The 19,448-nt window shown below is 38.9% G+C and overlaps 1 protein-coding gene across 1 annotated transcript in view; it reads left to right on the top strand.

Moving 5' to 3' along the window:
* Positions 1 to 19,448, top strand: part of LOC124715533 (ileal sodium/bile acid cotransporter-like) — a 186,675-nt gene that overhangs the window by 150,624 nt on the left and 16,603 nt on the right. The window contains exons 3-4 of the mRNA XM_047243104.1: positions 5,786 to 6,142; positions 18,712 to 18,886. Of these exons, the coding sequence (XP_047099060.1) occupies positions 5,786 to 6,142; positions 18,712 to 18,886 (532 nt within the window). The remainder of the gene's footprint in view (positions 1 to 5,785; positions 6,143 to 18,711; positions 18,887 to 19,448) is intronic.

Genomic DNA, 19,448 nt, shown 5'->3' with positions numbered 1-19,448 from the left:
GTGCTCACCAAGTGCTGGTGCCTGTGCTGAGAGTTGGCATTCCAGGCGATGAAAAATACTTGTCATCTAATTTTTCAAAAACTATTAGGTGAAAAAATTTTATTTTCACACACTCAATTCAAAACTGAATTTCTTTTCGTTATCCACCAGACTTACTGTGCTGCATCAAGCTGAGTAAAACATTGCATGAAATTTTAAAGATTTTTCGGAGGTAAAAACACATTTGTAAACTGTGTGTGTGGTTGATTTCAGCTCTCACATTGCAATGAATAAAATACAGATAAGATATCGAAATTTTATTTAAAACTGATAGCAGAATACTATCTCAGTTTGTTCTCAAGTTATTGGGTTTTATATCCAGCAGACAGTCATGTGCAACATGTCCATTCACTTGCTTGTGAATCGCAAATCGTGCTCATAATAATGTTAATATCTCATAAATGATTCAAGGTATCTAAATGAGGTTTTTTGCAAATGATAGCAAGCAGTGAGGCACATATGTTGCATGCTAAATACTCGAAACTTTTTTTCGTTCAGATAAGTAAGTAATTCATCTACAGCAGTAAGAGGTTGGCACCTGAGGACTCATACAGATGCCCATAGCACTGTAGGAAAACCCAAGCAGTATGCGTGTACAAGTCCACAGCACCTCAAGAACATCATAGCAGGACATGCATACATGTCCCCAGCAGTGAAATGATGGTAAAATATGACCCTTGAGCAAATGAAGTACTACTACCACGTCTACTACTACTACTACTACTACTACTATTACCTCTGTTTTCATATAAATTGAAAGCTGACATTCTATCTGTTTAGTTTATACCAGTTTTGTTCAGTTCTCTAAGCAGTATCATTCACTTAAACGCCCGTTGCATAGCTTCTGCAATATTTAAATACAGACCACAGACATAAACTTTAGAAGTCACATATTTGGAATCACTTGCTTGTCATATTTGCCAGATATTTTTACGTTTCTCTCATGTTGCTTCCTCTTACACCATGAGCTTTGAAGAAATGTTGGTTCATATAGCAGACTATCTATTAATAAGAAGGTGGGTATAATACTGATGGGGTTCGTTGCCAGGAATGCTGTTGTAGGGGAATGTTCAATTACTGGAGAATATTGGCTTTAGGGAAGTACTGAGAGAAGAGAAAGGTTTCTGGAATTCTGCAATACCTTTCCACTGGTTTCAGCAGATACTCCTTCAAAGCTAGAAAGGAATAATTACCAACACCACCACCAGTCTTCAGCCATTCCCATCCATGCTTCTCCTTTGTTTTCTAGTGTCATTTACTCATCTTCCATTAGATTGTCTTCTTGATATTTTACCCTTCTCTTGGAATCTAGTACTGACCTTGCTTCTTCCATGTCTCCCATCCATTCAACTCAGCACATGTCCCACATAAAATTTTCATTACAGTCTTATTTACATCTTCCACTCCAGTCTGTTTCCTGATCCACCTGCTTGTCTTCCTGTCCCTCTTAGCAGATTCCAATATGCATCATTCCATTGATTACTGAACAAAGCTAAGTGTTCTAATGGTTTACTTATTAAAGTCAAAACTGGTTATAAACTAGTCATATTAGAAAAACTTGAACCTTAATTTTGAAATTCTGTTCAGTTCACCAGAAGCATGGAGTTTGATAAGAAATTTCCACACAATCAAAACTGTAATCAGCAGTCCTAGTGGAATTTTTCAGATACTTGAACTGTGAAAACAGAGGGAACTTTGCTGATGATTCGGTTCTGTTTACTTCTAGTGCAGATCGTTTTTAGTAACTAAGGTAACAGCTTAATAGAACATACTCACAAGGAGGTCTGAAAATCAGTGGTAATAGGGCTATAAGAATGAATAACGCATACAATGAACATAATACAGTATAAAATAACAGTGACAGTGAAGTCATAGAACTAGTTCATGAGTTTTCATATTTATGTGATGGCAATGCACGGGTGGAAAAGAAAAGAAATAAACAGAATGGCTATCCTGCATGGAATAGCATAGGTCTGTCCAGTCTGTCAGAAGGCTAACAGGGCAGATGCAAAAAACTGCAGGCCTATCTCAATCAGACTAGTTTATTGCAGGATTTTGGAATAAATTCTGTGCTCATATATAAATGACTTCTAAAGAGAAGTAAAAAATTTCATTAGGCATCAACACCAGTTTCACAAGCACCACTTGTATGAAATGTAATCTACTCTGTTGGTCATGCACCCCAGAAGTTTGCTGGTTACTGTTCACCTGAGATATAAATTATCTGTTCAAGAATGATTTTAGCTCTCTGAAGCTGTTTGCAGGTGGCGCAGTTGTCTGGTCACATTAGAAAATTGTTGTAAAGTGTGAGAAAACCTGAAGATACTTAGTATTTTATGTAAAGACTGATATCTGAAACTCAGCATGCATAAATTTAATGTAATCCAGGTAAATAGATGATAAGCCCTGGCTAATTTAAGTGCTGTGATGAGAGTAGCCTCCCTTGCAGACAGAATTACTAACACCTTTGATGTAATTACACCATAAACAGGTTGGTGTCCTTAAATTTCTGGCATTTGCAAGTTGTGATGGAAGACTGCTTGTCACCCTTGTTGATGATTTATTTGCAAATCCAACCTTCCACTTTGCATAGTGCATAGACAGCGTTTAATGAGACTCAAACTATTTTCCATTCACTATCATGTCAGGCAGAAGGGAAACAAGTTTTAAGACAAGTTAGAAATGAGAAAAACATCGGTTTTTAGAAAACAACCAACAGAGATGACATCTTGTACATGTCCTCTGCTCACCACATCATGACGTTTTGCTGTGTTATTTGCTAGCAGGATTATCAACTTGTTTCCATTATCTGTTATGTTAACATAGCATTTGGCAGCCAAGCAGGTCTGACTGTATCAAGCATGTTGCAGAACAACATTTATCAATTCAATACACTGACAGTTCACTCTAAGCTGTAGAGCCAAAGGGGTACCATTCTTTTGTTGAATACATACAGCCACCCCCCTCCCCCCCCCCCCTCCCCAAAAAAAAAAAACTAATGTGGTGAAAAGTTTACAAAGTTAAAATACGTCATTTTTAACATAAATGAACTAATCTGGACAGTTCTGAACTTCAGTGCCTCTGTGTCACCCAGGATGGGATATTCAGGGATACACAAAATTCCATTTCTTACTTTGAGGTGTTAAATACTGGTGAAGACTGAGAACCTTGAAAACAAAAAATATTTCTTATTTACAACGTTTAGCTCTTTTGAACCAAAGCAACAAATTACTGACGTATGCATGTATGTCAGTAAATCTCATAATCTTTTGCCAATGTCACACTTCACATCATTTTAGTATTAATAATAACATTGTGTAAAAGTAATACTATAGGTGTCTGCAAAGTATCTAGTTATTGACCATCAAAAATGTAAAGAGATAGATTTTAGCAAAGAAGTGAGCACATTATTTTAAACACTGGCAGCAATTCAATTTAAACAGCATCACAGACAAAGTATAGGAACATGTCATACTGAACAAATTATACCAGGCCTCAAATGAAAATAGAGTTTTTTTGGAAAAATCACTGACAGAAATTACTTGATGTCTGTATTTAGCGTGACCGACAGTGTGTTGTCAATATGCAGCCTTTTGACTGACATGGAGCATGCAGTGCTTTGCCAGTAATGGAAATGCATTTCATGAATGGAAGACATGGTTTCATTTATGGACCCAGAGGGTGCTCAAAATATCCTCTTCATTGCAATCCTACAGAAGAATGATAACTTCTTAAATGTCTTAAATGTATGCAGCATCATTGATTGATTTGGTAAAATTAATCATCACCATATTTATCTCTATGCAACACGAAACTATGCTGCAAATATTGTATTGCCAAAATTGAAGAAAGCAGTGCTTTAATGAAGGAAATACATTACAATGATTACAATGTGACCAATAAAAACTTGCACCAAACATGGGATTCAAATGTGGATCTCCTGTGTTTAATGAGTTCCCATCTTTACAAATTACTTGAGCACACTTTGTGAGCAACTCAAATTCTCACAGCCAAGTTAGTGTACTTCTACTTTATGTGTATGAACACTCAGGAGTGTTCCAGTAACTAATGAATACCACAATAGAGGGAATGGTTGGTAGGAGGATATGGTTTAATACTTCTTCAGTGCAATATAACATTTATTTAACAAAGAACATTTATTCTGAGAGAGTTTGAGCCAACACATATGAGACTGAGAATTTTAATCTGTCAAAAAGTGCTCTGGCTGCCTAATTGGTAAAAACAACCATTTCATTGGTAAAAACAATCACTTCTGGAATGTGGAAGATCTGACTTCCAATCCTGTGTGTGAAAAGCAATCATAAATGCAGTGCTGAATATTTCAGTATGGTTGCAATATGACATATCAAAATATTCAGTATTGTATGTGTGACGTACAGCATGTCCTCCTAAATGCTGAGGAGTGCCACAACTTTCACTCATATTACTACTGCCAGTATAGCAGCAGTCTATTAAGTTCATTCGTCCTGCCTCGGGCATGGATGTGTGTGATATCCTTAGGTTGGTTAGGTTTAAGTAGTTCTAAGTTCTAGGGGACTGATGGCCACAGATGTTAAGTCCCATAGTGCTCGGAGCCATTTTTGAACCATTAAGTTCATTCAGCTTGCCTGTTATGAATACTAATGTAAAACTGAAATAAAATTTGTGGACCATTATCTACTTGGGACATGAATACACTGAAGCTGACCAAATGACCAGGGTGTTCTCAATTTTTTTCACACTATATAGAAAGAGTAAGGTAACCACTTGTCCATGTTTTTACCATTGCTCAAATTTACGGAAATTGGATTTGACAGTTGCCACTCATTGCTGGCAATGAATTGTACAGACTGACTCAAAATAGACAGAAGCTAGAGCTCCGCTATAGACTCCAAGTGAGATCATGTGTTCTTCACAATAAAACAAAGATCATCTGCTGACAGTGGCAAGGAATATTACATGAAATGTATCTGCCTGACATACACACTCACAAGGTCACATTATTGCAACACTCTGGGCATTTTTCTTTAACACACTGTTTGATAAGTGTCAAATTATTAAAGTCAAGATTGAACATTTGATTTCAAGTGGTCCATTATTTTGCATATATGATAAATACAATATTGATATGATTTGGACTCCAAGTTAAGTTGCAGACCTTTCCTTAAATGGTGATTATAGGAGGTGGTCCCAAGGTTAAGGGACAGCTAGGATGTATCATATTAAATATTACTACGCCTATAAAACACTATCATTTTCAGACTAACATTTAAGTTTAAGACACAGATTTACATTCCTCTAACTTGTAACTAGGGTAATGGTATGGTCTAGTGGGCAGAGTGCAACCTTCCGGCCTTGAGGGTCCTGGGTTCAGTCCCAGGTAGGAGTGGGGATTTTCGTCATTCCACTCCATTTAGGATGAGCCCAGAGCCAGTTATCCTGCTATCAAATTGAGCACTTGGGATCTTTCCTGGGCGTAAAAGGTGGCTGGGGCACTGGACTTGATCCTCTCCCTCCTATGTTGTTGTGGCGTATGAAAGGCTGCACTCTACCCGCAGTCAGACCGGAAATCTGCAGATTATGCACAACAGATTTTACTTTGGTTTTACTAATTTGTAAGTATGTTCCGCTATCTTCTCATGGGAACATTGTGTTAACTGAGTTGTATATGATGTGTATTATGTGTATTATTGTCTAAATGGATCTTTGTTTTTACCAGTTGTTGCAATTCTTACTGGTGTTACAGGTTACACCTGAGAGTACACATTACACACTTCGAACTCAGCACATGGGTGAGGATGGTGTGTGGTCATCAGCATTCGAGGTGTCAGGTGTATTTTTAGGACATACAACTATGTGGCTGCAAATGCACAACAACAGCGTGGACGGTCCACTGATGCGCCGGTCTCCGCCTGTGCCCGTCACTGTGGTGCGCCCGGACCGTGCCATTGACCACGCCTTCAACTACAGTGTTGCCATCCTTGCATCCATCATCTACATCAATTTTGGTTGTGCACTAGACATTTCAGTACTTACAAAGACACTCCGCAGACCCATAGGACCTGTCATTGGCCTTGTATCACAGTTTTTGTTTATGCCTCTGGTAAGTGAATGTAGCTGCTTGTGGTAAAATGTTTATTCAGTATGAAATGTTTATTCAGAGATGTGAGTGAAATGCTTATTAGGTACATGTAAAGTACAGTGATTAAGAGTACATAACTCTTCATGTGCAATCGTGTAGACATAATCACCTTTGTATTGTCATGGACCTATTCCTCAGTACTGTGAGCATTTCAGTCATATGTAAATTTCCTGATGTTGTAGTTTTAACAAACATTATTGTACCTAGTCAGTATAAAGCGTACTTAAGAAACAAACATATATATCTAGTAAATTATCTAGTTGCCGCTCACCATATAGCGGAGATGCTGAGTCGCAGATAGGCACAACGAATAGGCTGTTACACAACAAGCTTTTGGCTAACAAAGCCTTTGTCAAAAATAGACACCACACACAAACACAAACACAAACACACACGCAAACGCAACTCACACACAGATGCTCACAGTTTCTGACAGCTGAAGCCAGACTACATTCCTGGGTTTTCCATTGTTTAGTAGATTATTTACTAATTTTGTGAATTTTGAAATCAAAATGTGTGAAACATTGTACACTCATCTCTGTATTGGAATGAAACTGTTGAACCTTTAAATTTTTCCAATTAAAAATTTTTCAAATATGATTCTATGAACACATTTTGAAGAGTTCTAGTCGCAGGTAGGAAGTTCCAAAACATTGCAAATTCTGCTGCTGATTCAAAGGTCCATTGTGGACACAATTCTCTTGGCTGTAGCTAAGCCATTTCTTCGCAATGTTTTTTTCTTCCAGGAGCACTATTACAGTAAGGTTTGCAGACGAGCTCCTGTGAAATTTGGAAAGTAGGGGAGAGAAGCTGGAAGATGTGAAACTGTGAGTGTAAGTCCTGAATCTTGATTGGATGGCTCAGTTCTAAGGACATTTCCCATGAAAGGCAAGGTTTCCAGTTGGACCTATTGAGCCTAAGAACGCCAGATGTTGGTTTCATCCCAAAACATAATGATGGTGTGGTGTATGACATCGCACATGCACAAACAGAAAGAGAACATAACAATGATAAACTTACAATAATTTTTGCATTTGTATTAGTTTTTTGAATGTAGAGTGTGGTGACAGATTGATCTGTTGTGTAGCCTAAGGTCTAGATTAGCGTGGAAGGTGACAGTTCAGTTGCAAATGAGTGAAGGCAGCAAGTCTGAAATATATATGCTTTTCTCTCCAATACATTACTGATTAGTATTACCCTCTAACAAGTTTTTCATTTTTCATTCATTCTTCCATTTATAAATTTTCTATTCATCAATCTGTAAGCTATGTAATGACTCATTCTGTGACAAAGTAGCTCTGGCTTACACGATTCCACAGAAACTGATTGATAAATAAATAAATAAATAAATAATACAAAATATTAGATGCAGTGACATAGTGCTCTGTTGCTTAGCCCAGTTCTAGGTTATATTGGAAGGTGACAGTTTTGTCATGTTGGTGAAGAGATATCAAACACTTAAGGTAATCTTATCATTTTGAGTCCCAGTCTGGCACACTGTTTTAATCTGCCAGGAAGATTCATATTTTATTGTAATTGTAAGTATCTTAGTTAACAGTTTAGTTTGTTCTGAGGACATTTCCCATGAAAGGCAAGGTTTCCAGTTGGATCTATTGAGCCTAAGAACGCCAGATGTTGGTTTCATCCCAAAACATTGCATTGAGTGTTTATAATTATTCCTGCTGTTAGTGTATTTATTTCAATATTAATGCATTGTAATTGATATGCACTTTGATTTATGTGCCTATACCGGTACTGCAAGTATTATTCAAATTTGACTGGTTACAGTGTTCTGTTCTACTGCTTAATCAGGCATTTACAAATATTGTACTTTCAATACATACAGAATGTGTACCTGCCTTAATGCAATATTAAAACTGATGTCTCATCTCAAATTAAACACATGTAGCTTAACTTTACTGTTGTTACAAATGCGTTGAGTAGCATACAGACTTATGAAACCGGATGAAGATTGTCTAGACTCCTTGCAACCTCCCCCTCCCTCCAACCTCCTACCACATCTAAGTGAGTCATTTACTCACTGGATGGACAGATATTACTTCTGTGAGTAACTGGATTTCAGTTATTGACTTCAGCAATTTTTTGTTGTAATAAGAATTAAAGCTTCATTTAACAATGAAACAAAGGGAAATCTTCAGTTTCTAATGGGATATATGTCTGCAAGATAATATAGTTTCTACTGTGTTTGATACAACATATTTACTGCCTCAATTCCACTGAGATAAATATCAGTTACAAATGTAATCTGGGCAAATGTAAATATCAAAAGTGAACAGAAAGAACAATGAAAAATTCCTTTCACAGACTTGTTGTAGATACTTTAAGTGTAAAATACTTCAGAGGAAACATGCTGAATATAAAGCATCTTGTAGATGAACCTTGTTGTTTAAAGCAGGTTCCAAATCTGCATCAGAATGTCACTATCTATTTACCCTGCTTCCACTCCTTACTTTTGCTGTCTGTGGCCAGTCATCTCCCTTTCAGGAACCTGATCTCCACATAAAGACCTGGGTTTAACAGCTGCAAAGGAGGTCCTACTAGTTTGAAAACATAAAATTGGCAGGAGTCTTCAGGAGCAGTGATGCTCTTCATGGGGTTGAAACTATGTTCATTTGTGAGAAACACCCTCCCATGTTCACTGATGGATATTGGTATGCAATTAATTGTGTTTACCAGAGGTAATAATGAGCTGAACATTTTCTTTTTTCTAAGAACTTTCGAAAACCTCTTACTGCTTTTGCTTTTCTTTTGGGAAATCTGAATCTCTGGCATATTTTTTTTAATTTCTTCCTCAAAAAAGCAACTTCAGTATTGTCAGGCCAGTAATAAAGATCTGGTAGCTTAGTGAATGAAGAAATACCATCTTCATTACTTCGAAGTCTATTTTCAATTGCTTTCTTTATAAAACTTAATCTTTTTTCTTGGGGATGAGAAACACTCTCCAATCTTGCAGTTCATTTCAACTCAAACTCTAATAGAATTCCACACTTCACCTTAAATTCTTCAACACTGAATACAGAAGTGAACAACTGGCATTATGACATCATTGCATAATAATGAAAGCAGTGCCTTCTCAAAATGTGTTCTAAAATCTGACCGCATAAGACTATTATTTATTTCTGTGGCTCTTAACATTCACATTTGGAACAATGTCAATAATAATTTACAGGTCAATAAACTTGTCATGTTTCAAAAGTCTGTTAAATTGCCTGCCATGACACCTGAAAAGAATATCAACATAATGTTAACAAATGCATCAGATATAGATAATATCTAATATCATTACTTGCTTTTGATTATAATGTCAGTAATGTATGATTTTTCTGCTTTTGAATATGAATGAAATGTAACTTTTTCTCCTCTGAGAATTCAAAAAGTTAAAGGGGATTCATTCCCAAGCATACTTTCAGAAATTCAGCACTGTATATATGTAGTGTATTATTTCTTCTTAATTGCATATATTTTTTAAAAAACTTGAACACTGCTGGATGCAGCAGCTTTACAATTGAATCTTTGTGAGCATAAAGCAAAATACAGCAAATAACTTTCAGAAATGAAAGTTTTATTCAAATCCCCTGACCTAGGTTTCAACATCTTTAAAAATGTCTTTTTCAGAGTGATCAATTGTTACACCTATAATAGTTAATATTATACACATTTTGAAATGTAGGTATACAGAAAAAGTGAAAAATAACTCACTGTCATACAATGAATTGTTTACACTTGCTGGTTATATAACATTATGGAAGCATGAGGTCTGTTCAAAAAATTCCAGAACATTTGTAATTTCGCGCCAATGGTGTGTTGAAGTGAAATGTGAGTTGGCATCCCTGCACATGCCGTGTTAAATGTGTAACTGCCACAAGTTTCACTGTTGAATGTCTGTTAGTTATTGTTCATTGCTGTACTGAGTAGAATGTTGCATCACACAGTTTGCAAATTTTGAGATGGCAGAGTTAGAGGGGTAATGTGTCTGCATTAAATTTTGTGGGGGGGGGGGGGGGGACATTTACAGAGACACACCAAATGGTGCAGGAAACCTACGGTGATTAGTATGCTTAAGCCATACTCAGTGTTATGAGTGGTTAACATGGCTTAGGTTGGTTTTGGGGAGAGGACCAAACAGCGAGGTCATCAATCCCATCGTATTAGGGAAGGAAGTCAGCCATACCCTTTCAAAGGAAACATCCAAGCATTTGCATGATGAGAGAGGAATCATGGAAAACCTAAATCAGGATGGCTGGATGTAGGTTTGAACCATAGTTCTCCCAAATGCACTGTGCCACCTTGCTCAGTCACACGGTTTAAAAATAGTCAGACAGAAGTTAAATGTGCCATTCAGGATGGCTTTTGACACTCATGACAGGAATGTCAAGGAAATTGTGCATACTAATTGAAGACTGGCTGTCTGAGAGACTGCAGAAGAATGTAATATTCCTGTTGGATCATGTCATGAAACCCTGACACAGCATCTTGGAATGCATCATGTTGCCATCAAATTTGTTCCACGGCTCATGAATTAAGACCAGAAAGACCTTCAACTCTCAATTTATGAAGAGCTTTCGGATTGCGCAAATGAGAACAAGATGTTCCTTAAGAGAATCAGAACTGGTGATGAGACATGGGTTACAATTATGATGTTGAGACCAAGGTTCAATCTTCACAGTGGGTTGAGAAAGATTCTCCAACACCATAAAAAGCTTGTCAGCCCAAGCCAAATGTCAAAGCCATGCCAATAGTTTTCTTTGACATTGAAGGATTAGTTTGTCATGAATTCATGCCACAAGGACAAACTGTTAATTAATGGTACTATCGGGACACATTGTGATGCCTGCGAGAAAATGTGAGAAGGAAGTGGCCTGAAATGTGGCGAGGCAATTCACAGGGTGTTTGCATCACGAAAACACACCCATACATTCATCCCTCTTGGTGCGTGACTATTGCACAATGAATGAAATCACTGTGTTGCCTCATACTCTGTAATCTCCAGACCTGGCCCCTACAGACTATTTTTTTATTTCCAAATCTGAAAACCCTGTTGAAAGGATGAAGACTTGCAATGATAGACAAGATAAAAGAAAATTCATGGATAGCGCTTCACATGATCCAGCAAGAGATGTACCAAGACTGCTTCTGGAAGTGGAAACCATGTTAGGAGTGGTGTATCATTTATGAAGAAGAGTATTTCGAAGGAGACCATGCACAATAAGTAGAAGGTAAACATAGAAAATTTTTGTGAACAAAGTTCTGGAATTTTTTGAACAGATCTCATACATTAAAACTGTAGTCATACCTGTGCAAGATAAAATTCACCTCCATATTAGTAAAACAATGTGCATCATGCTGATCATTGTTAGACAGTACTTCACAAATGTATCTAGTGAGCTGACAACACACTGATGCCACTTAGGTTGAGAAGATTTTCAAATGAGAGAGGGCAGTACATGTGTGCGCAATATGTGTGCTCAAGAATAAGTGAAAATAATAGCACTAAAATGGCTTAAAACAATCAACATTAAAACTGTAATCTAGAAACAAGGGATTTAGTGACCGTATGATAATATGCAGATAATAAGTTCTCTGTTAAAAATAGTTTAAAACAAAATTTAATCCACACAACTGGTGCACAAGAAGATCGGTTCACCAATTCAGGTGAATATAAAATGACTGTCCTGACATCTTTCCAGCACTAACCAACTAGTCTGAATAGGATACTACATAGTACTAGTTCACTTGCTGCTATTCTTATTGCTGTGTAGACAGTAGGAGCACTGCCCTATACTTTGCATATTTATCTGTTCATGTGTGTAGTTTATTCATGTTTTGAAACTTCTTATGTGTGTGTGTGTGTGTGTGTGTGTGTGTGTGTGTGTGTGTGTGTTTTCTCATTGTCACTGTCACCACCTCCATTTTGCTGCCAACATCAAAGATGTCAACTATCCATCAACTTCCATCTCCCCACCACAGCAGTCTTTTCACCACCACTGTCTTCATTGCCACTGCCAGCTTCATTTGTTTATTATCATCATCACATCAGCTCTTACACCAGAACTGTCTTTCCTGTCACATTGGAGATATTCCATTGCTAGCCACCACCTCATCATCCATGACTCCACCACAGCTCACCACCACCATCTTCAGCACCACTTTGGAGGCCTCTCATGTCAGACACGGTCGCCATTTACTGACACATCATGGGTCATTCCACAATGTCCATCATCTATACCTCCCCATCTCCAGTTCCCACTGTCATCACATGGATTATGTCATACGACCCATCCATCTACATCCATTCCCCACTACCTGCCATACCCTCTCCCACCCCAACAGCAACGCATGAATCTCTCCCTTTTCCCACATCCCCTTATCTTTTTTCACCACTGGCAATTGACGTGCCACCACATAACAATGCCATACCCCCCCCCCCCCCCCCCCCTACAATTCCACAAACCCACAAACATCCTTCTCTCCAACAGCCATTAAAAAACTAACAAAATGCCAAGACACCAGCATCTCCACCTCTCCCGCACCTAAAATACTGCAAACTGAACCTAACATGGCTCTTCACATGGATATAACTCCTTCCCCTCCAACATCTTCCCTTGTCCTTCACATCTTTGTCCTCTACAACCTGGATTCAAAATTCCTCCCAGCCAAACACCTCACCCTCAAAATCAAATAGCTACCAAGCCTCCACAACCATACCAATCAATGATCCACAATCGTACCAAGAAAAGTCCTTGAACCCCCAAGTTTCACGCACCTTCTCTCCAAAATACCTCTATTACCTTTGGTCCCAAAGGCTCCTTTACACCTCTCACCAGCACATCCTTGGCCAAATGACCACTGATCACCAAAGTTGACCTTGAGATCACAGATAAGGAAGTGGCATCTGAGCTGAATGATTACCCAGATTTCAGATTAATAATGACCTTGGCCCCACTTGCCTTGTCCAGGTTTTCTCTGAATCTGCTGCCAACATAAACCTTCTCTGTAAAGAGGGAGCCCTGATATACCACCACAGCCACAATGTTGAACCTTCCAAATCTCATCCTCAGTCCTCCTGTCACCAGAAATGGTTCCATCATAATGGTCACTTCACTGCAGATTCTAAAAACCCACCCACCTGCCATTTTGTTAAACAGTGGCCTAACCTTGCTTGCTCTCCTACTTGCAATTACTTTCACCCCACCTCTTCTGTGAAATGCAAAGCTAAGCTGCAACTACCAATCCTGAACTGACTGTCCCAATCCTTCCCACTGATACCCCCATCCACCCCAACAATTCCCTCTGGCCATCTCCTACTGCTGAGGACATTATCAAATCCATGACAATCATCCTCCAAAACATCTGTTCATTCCAATGTTCACACAACCTCCAACAAATCTCTCTTGCTCATCCATCTTCTGTCTCAACACCCAAGCTACCTAGTCCTACAACCAGGTTATCTTCATCTGCCTTGACACTCTTGTCTAAACCACCTCTAGCCTTCATCCACACAAACTGCTCTTATCCCATACAATGAGGTGACAGCATTACAAAATCCTGTACCATAACACCTGCTCCCCACTCACTAATAAACATCCTTCATGCATAACCTTTCCCAACACAATGTCCATACCTTTACCCTATCACACCATCAAGACCTCTCCCTGTATCCTTTTCCACAAGATAACCCCTTCCAAGGGCCAGAGGCAGAGCTGCAATTGGACACCACAAGAACATCCCTGTTGGGCCACCACCCTTATCAATACTCCCACCTCACACCTTATCCTTACCCTCCTTTTTCCAAACCCCAGCCATTACCAATTCCATTATCTACACCCTATCCCTTACAACTACCTCACCCACGTAGACCACACCTTTTCCACCTATATTATTGCCACTTATGTCAACATCAGTAGCAGAACTCCAGTGGTGAGGTCAAATTATCGACTCCCTGCCAAGTGACGTAGTCCCCATCCCACACAGCACCCATTCTTAAAATAACAGCATTCTGTCTCTTTGTCATATTCTCCATCTTACCGTTCCCTACCATCCATAGTAGCACAAACGCCACTGTCCCATCCCTGACTCCCAGCTTCCAATAATTGGACAACATATCACAAACAGAATTAAATACACCAGTCACTGTACATGACATAATACAAGTACTCCACAAATAAACACTTCCCTGGTCATTCCAGCATTACCTATCAACACCTTGAAGAATGCCCCCTCTCCTTTCTAGTTGTCCTTGCAACTCTTTACATCACTATCCTCTCCATAGGTTACTATTCTCTATTAAGGAAAACCTCCAACATCCTACTCTTCCTAAATGCAAGAAAATGGAACTGGCACCAGACATACACCAGACTCAACACTGCAGTTCCCATTAACTCTTCCAAGAACTGGAAAGCATACCATACAAACTACCTACTGATACCTCCTCTTACCATCCTATCTGCCTTACCTCAGTGTTTATCAAGATCTTCAAATCCATTCTCTCCCAAAGCATCCATCAACACCTGAACCAACACCACCATGTTCCTGTCTTCTGATGACCTGCTCCTGCATCTCACCCATTTCCTATCCCACCAGCTCAGCTCTTGTAAATCCATAATTTTTGTGCCCCATGACCTTCAGAAAGCTTACAACCATGCATGGCAATCTAGTCTCCTCTGCAAACTCAAGCCATATGCACTTCCAATTAATATGTCTACTTTATTGTACCTCTTCTGTCTAATCAGCTGTCCTTTGTCACTATTAACAATACAAATTCCTGTACCTTCCATCTGTGCAGGAGTGCCCTCAGGCTCTGTCCTCTCCTTTATCTCCTCTACACTGCTGATATGCCCAAACCACCCTCACCAGTCTACCTCCTTCAGTATGCTGATGATGACACTTTGCTCACTCTCTATTCTACACTCCAGAAATCCCAAAAGTCCCTCAAAGTCCATCTCAGTTAGTTTACCTCTTGGTGTAACCAATGGCTCCTTTAGACTGAACCCCTCCAAAACACAGACAATAATTATAGAACAAACCATTTACACCTTCTGTCTCCATGATTTCTACTTTACCATTTACTATCAACCAATTCAGTCCACTAATACCCTAAAATATATCAGACTGACCCTTGACTGGCAACTAATGTGGAAACCTGAAGTACTAATCATCTAACAGAAGGCCCAAAATAGACTAAAACTACCAATATGCTGAACTTGGGGATTACACCTGTCTACTACACAGATCAGCCAGAACATTATGAGCACCTATCTAATAGCTGGTGTGTTCACATTTAGCACATATAACAGTGGTGACACACCATGAGGTCTTGATAGGTTGCTAGGGGGAATTGGCACCACATCTGCACACTCAAGTCTCCAAATTCCCATACATTCTGGAGAGGAATTGATGTGCTCTGACACTGCATTCAATCATATCCCAGATGTGTTCAATCGGGTTCAGATCTGGTGGACTGGGGAGCCTGCACATCAATTGGAACTCACCAAGGTATTCCTCGCACCACTCCATCACACTCCTGGCCTTGTGACATGTCACCTTATCTTGACAAAAAATGCTACTGACATCAGGAAATGTGATTGTCATGAATGGGTGTACGTGGTCTGCAACCAGTTCATGATACTCCTTGGCCATCATTGTGCCTTGCATGAGCTCTGTTGGAGCCATGGATGCCCACCTGAATGTTCCCCAGAGCATAATGGAGCTGTTGCCAGTTTACCTCCATCCCACAGTACAGGTGCTGTTCACCTGGAAGACGACAGATTCAAGCCCTCTTGTCGGCATGATGGTGCTGAATATCATAAACCCACTTCAGTCATAATTGCCGATGTTGTGGTGCTAACATTGGCACATGCATGGGTTGTCAGCTGCAGAGGTGTATTGTTAGGAGTATTTGGTGCCGGGGTGTGTTCAGACACATTTGTAGTGTGTCTAGCATCAAAGTCTCATGTTCATTCCACCACAGTTCACTGCCTATCCTGTTTTACCAGTCTGCCCAGCCTATGATGTCTAACATCCAATCCTACGATATCTGGACATTGTTTCACTTTAGTTTTGCCACATGTTGAAGACACTCACCACAGCACTCCTTGAACATCCAACAAGTCACCCAGTTTCTAAAATGTTCATGCTGAGCCTCTAAGCCATTGCAATCTGCCCTTGGTCAAACTCAGATGGATTGTACACCTTCCCCATTGTACACACAAAACAGCATGCTCACTGGTGCTACATGCACTATGCTTGTGTCTGACCAGCAGTCGTTCCTTGCCATGTGATGCTGTTAGGTTCATATTGATAGTAAGTTGGTGGTCATAATGTTCTGGCTGATCAGTGTATATATCCACACCCACCAAATCCTGATCCAACTCATTATCTGATATTCAAATGCTGCATGGATCTCCACCCCATCGAATGCCTTGCACTCCATCTCTCTTTCCACATCTGTTTACCTTCCCCAAAATGGGTCTTCTATCATCACATGACGTTCGGATCCCTCCTCACCCACCTTGAATGCCTCTGCATCTCCTGTACTATCCATCAACCAGATTCCAGTAACTCCACTGTCTCCCATCTGATGATCAACCCTCATTGCTGCTGTGTCCACGATCTCTATACATACACATGCTCCATATACTATCCCAACACAATTTCAACTGACTGTCTCTCCCAGACAATGAAATCTACTGTGATATTTATCCATCTTAACAGCTACAGGTTTTCCCACCTATTTCACCTCATCTGGTCTCTCCTCCCTCTACTTTTCACTCTCCTTCTTTTCCATCTTTCCAATATGCACCTTATGGCCTACCTTCTGCCCATGGATACCACCCAATGGCTTATAAATTTATACCTACTATCATTCAAACATTTAATCCCCTCACAGCTTCCTCGTCAGTGCACATCCTTCAGCTCTTTAGTGAAAGTGCAGTACATCTTTTTAATGAACATTGATATTTCATTTTCATTTTAAAGTTTTTGATGATTATTTTTGTCTTTTCATCCTTACCTGTCAGACTTTTTATTTCCTTTTTAAGTTTTGAACCAAGAAAAAGCACTCTGTATATTTGTAATCATTTCTGCATTTATTTTAAAAATCTTTTTAAACTTTTGAATCCATAAATATGTTTTGTCATTTCTTCACTAGGGTGAAGAATGGGACAGTATACCACTAGCAGCCCATATCCCATGGGATGGGGGGAACTGTCCTAATTATTATACAGGGAGATGTTTTAAAATAAGATACAAAGAACATCTGCTAGGGAAGGGAGGTGGAAATGTGTACCACTCAACATTTGCCAAACACCTGCTTTTTCTCCATTATGTGCCATGGAAACTAGACGATTAAGAGCTCTTGCATAAGGAAGTTAAAAGCTAAAGACTTCTTACTTATGAAGATGGCTGTATTTTAAATGAACAGGTACAATTTGAAAACAGAAATTTCTTATGTATTTTTAGGCCCCTATTTTTGACAACATAACAGAGAGTCTTTGAGTCATACAGCCGATAAAGGAAATGTTATTTTCCTCTCTACCTACTTCCCTAGCACTATTACTACCTCCAGTAATACTTTGGTAATGTAAATGGTTCAGTTTAGACTTATTCTTTCTGTATATAAGATTACCTTTTGGTCTTCAGTACAAACCACAGATTATCGAATTCTATAATTTTTACTCACACTTTTATTTTATTTTTATAATAATTGTCCTTAATACTTGACTTGCTCTCTCCTCCCCCCCATCCTGCACCCCTCCTCCCCACCCCTCTCCCCTTCCACATCCTCTGTGCTTTCACTCACAAATGATGTACATTGTAAGACAAAAAAAGCACGGTGAAGGAGTTATGCAAACTGGCCACATGGTCACAAATTGATATTCATCCAGGTATTGAAGAAAATGCAAAATTGGAAACTTCGGCAGGTGATGGATGAATGTGTGACATAGCTGTGCAGTTTCACTGTGCAGCTGGCAAGGATAGTAAACAGGGGACATGTTGATAACACGGTATAAAGTCTCTGGTGCCGTACAGCTACGGTCTCAATGTACCTCCACATTATATAAATAGTAAGTGCAAACAGTTTGATGTTTGGTAGTGAGTTATTTTTCATTTTTTCTGTATACCTGCGATCTAGGTCAAGGGATTTGAATAAACCTTTCATTTCTGCAAGTGATTTGCTACATTTCACTTTATCCTCACGAAGATTAATTGCATATACTTTTGCCTACTCTCTCTCTTGTTCCATAAGTAGTTTTCTTATTTACATGCTTGTATTTTTATCAACATGTTAACCATTAAAGTGTTAGTTATAGTACGCCACTACACATTGATCAAATGATCCCTTATAATGTACAATTTTAATAAAACAGACGGTAATCAAGCAGTAAGATAATGAACCTCAAATGCTTATTCATTTGTAAAGTAGTGATTTTCAGAGCTGTGGCTCACTTCTGAAATATCTGCTAATTAACAGTATTATAGTTTCAATAATCTGATCCTTTTTTTTATCGCAGATATCATATGTTCTGGGCCTTATTTTGTTTCCATCATCTGCTGCAATGCAGCTAGGGCTTTTCTTTACTGGAACAAGCCCAGCAGGTGGAGCATCAAATATATGGACCTATGCCCTTGATGGAAATATAAATCTCAGCATAACAATGACAACTATAAGCACATTTGCAGCATTTGGTATGCATCGTTCTTTTACGTTCATTATAATAATCTACTTTTAGTATATTTAAGTTATTATTTCATAACTGGAAATAGGTTAGTGCCAATTTTGATTGTCACCTTATTTGCAATGGTATAATATTATTTAGTGTTGCAGCATGGTAATAAAAATTCCAGGACAGATATAATAATGAAAATCATATAGATTTGCAACCAATATTGTACAGCTGATTGATAAATGGCACTTAAGTGTACTTAAAAGTACATATTTTTACTATCTCTTTTTTCCAGTTAAGTACACACTCAAAAACAACCATGCACACGTTACACATGACGATAGTGACACTATTTGCTTGAGTGGTTATTGGGTCGATGTGTGTGTCCATGTGCATGTATGGGGGAGGGGGAGATTGTAGTGGCAGTACCAAAGTGAGGACTATAAGAAGTAATAATCAAAAACTGCAGAGATGGAACATGAGAGGGTGAGAAATGTGGGGCAAATGGGAATAAAAGATCTCAGCAGGGAATGGAAAAGTTAGAAAAGACTGGAGAGGAAAAGGTCAGGCCAAGGAAGTTGGAA

This window comes from Schistocerca piceifrons, chromosome 1 (assembly GCF_021461385.2).
Source record: "Schistocerca piceifrons isolate TAMUIC-IGC-003096 chromosome 1, iqSchPice1.1, whole genome shotgun sequence".
NCBI classification, from domain to species: domain Eukaryota; kingdom Metazoa; phylum Arthropoda; class Insecta; order Orthoptera; family Acrididae; genus Schistocerca; species Schistocerca piceifrons.
The sequence above is the reverse complement of the archived record's forward strand: the minus strand, read 5'-3'. Positions and strand labels throughout refer to the sequence as shown.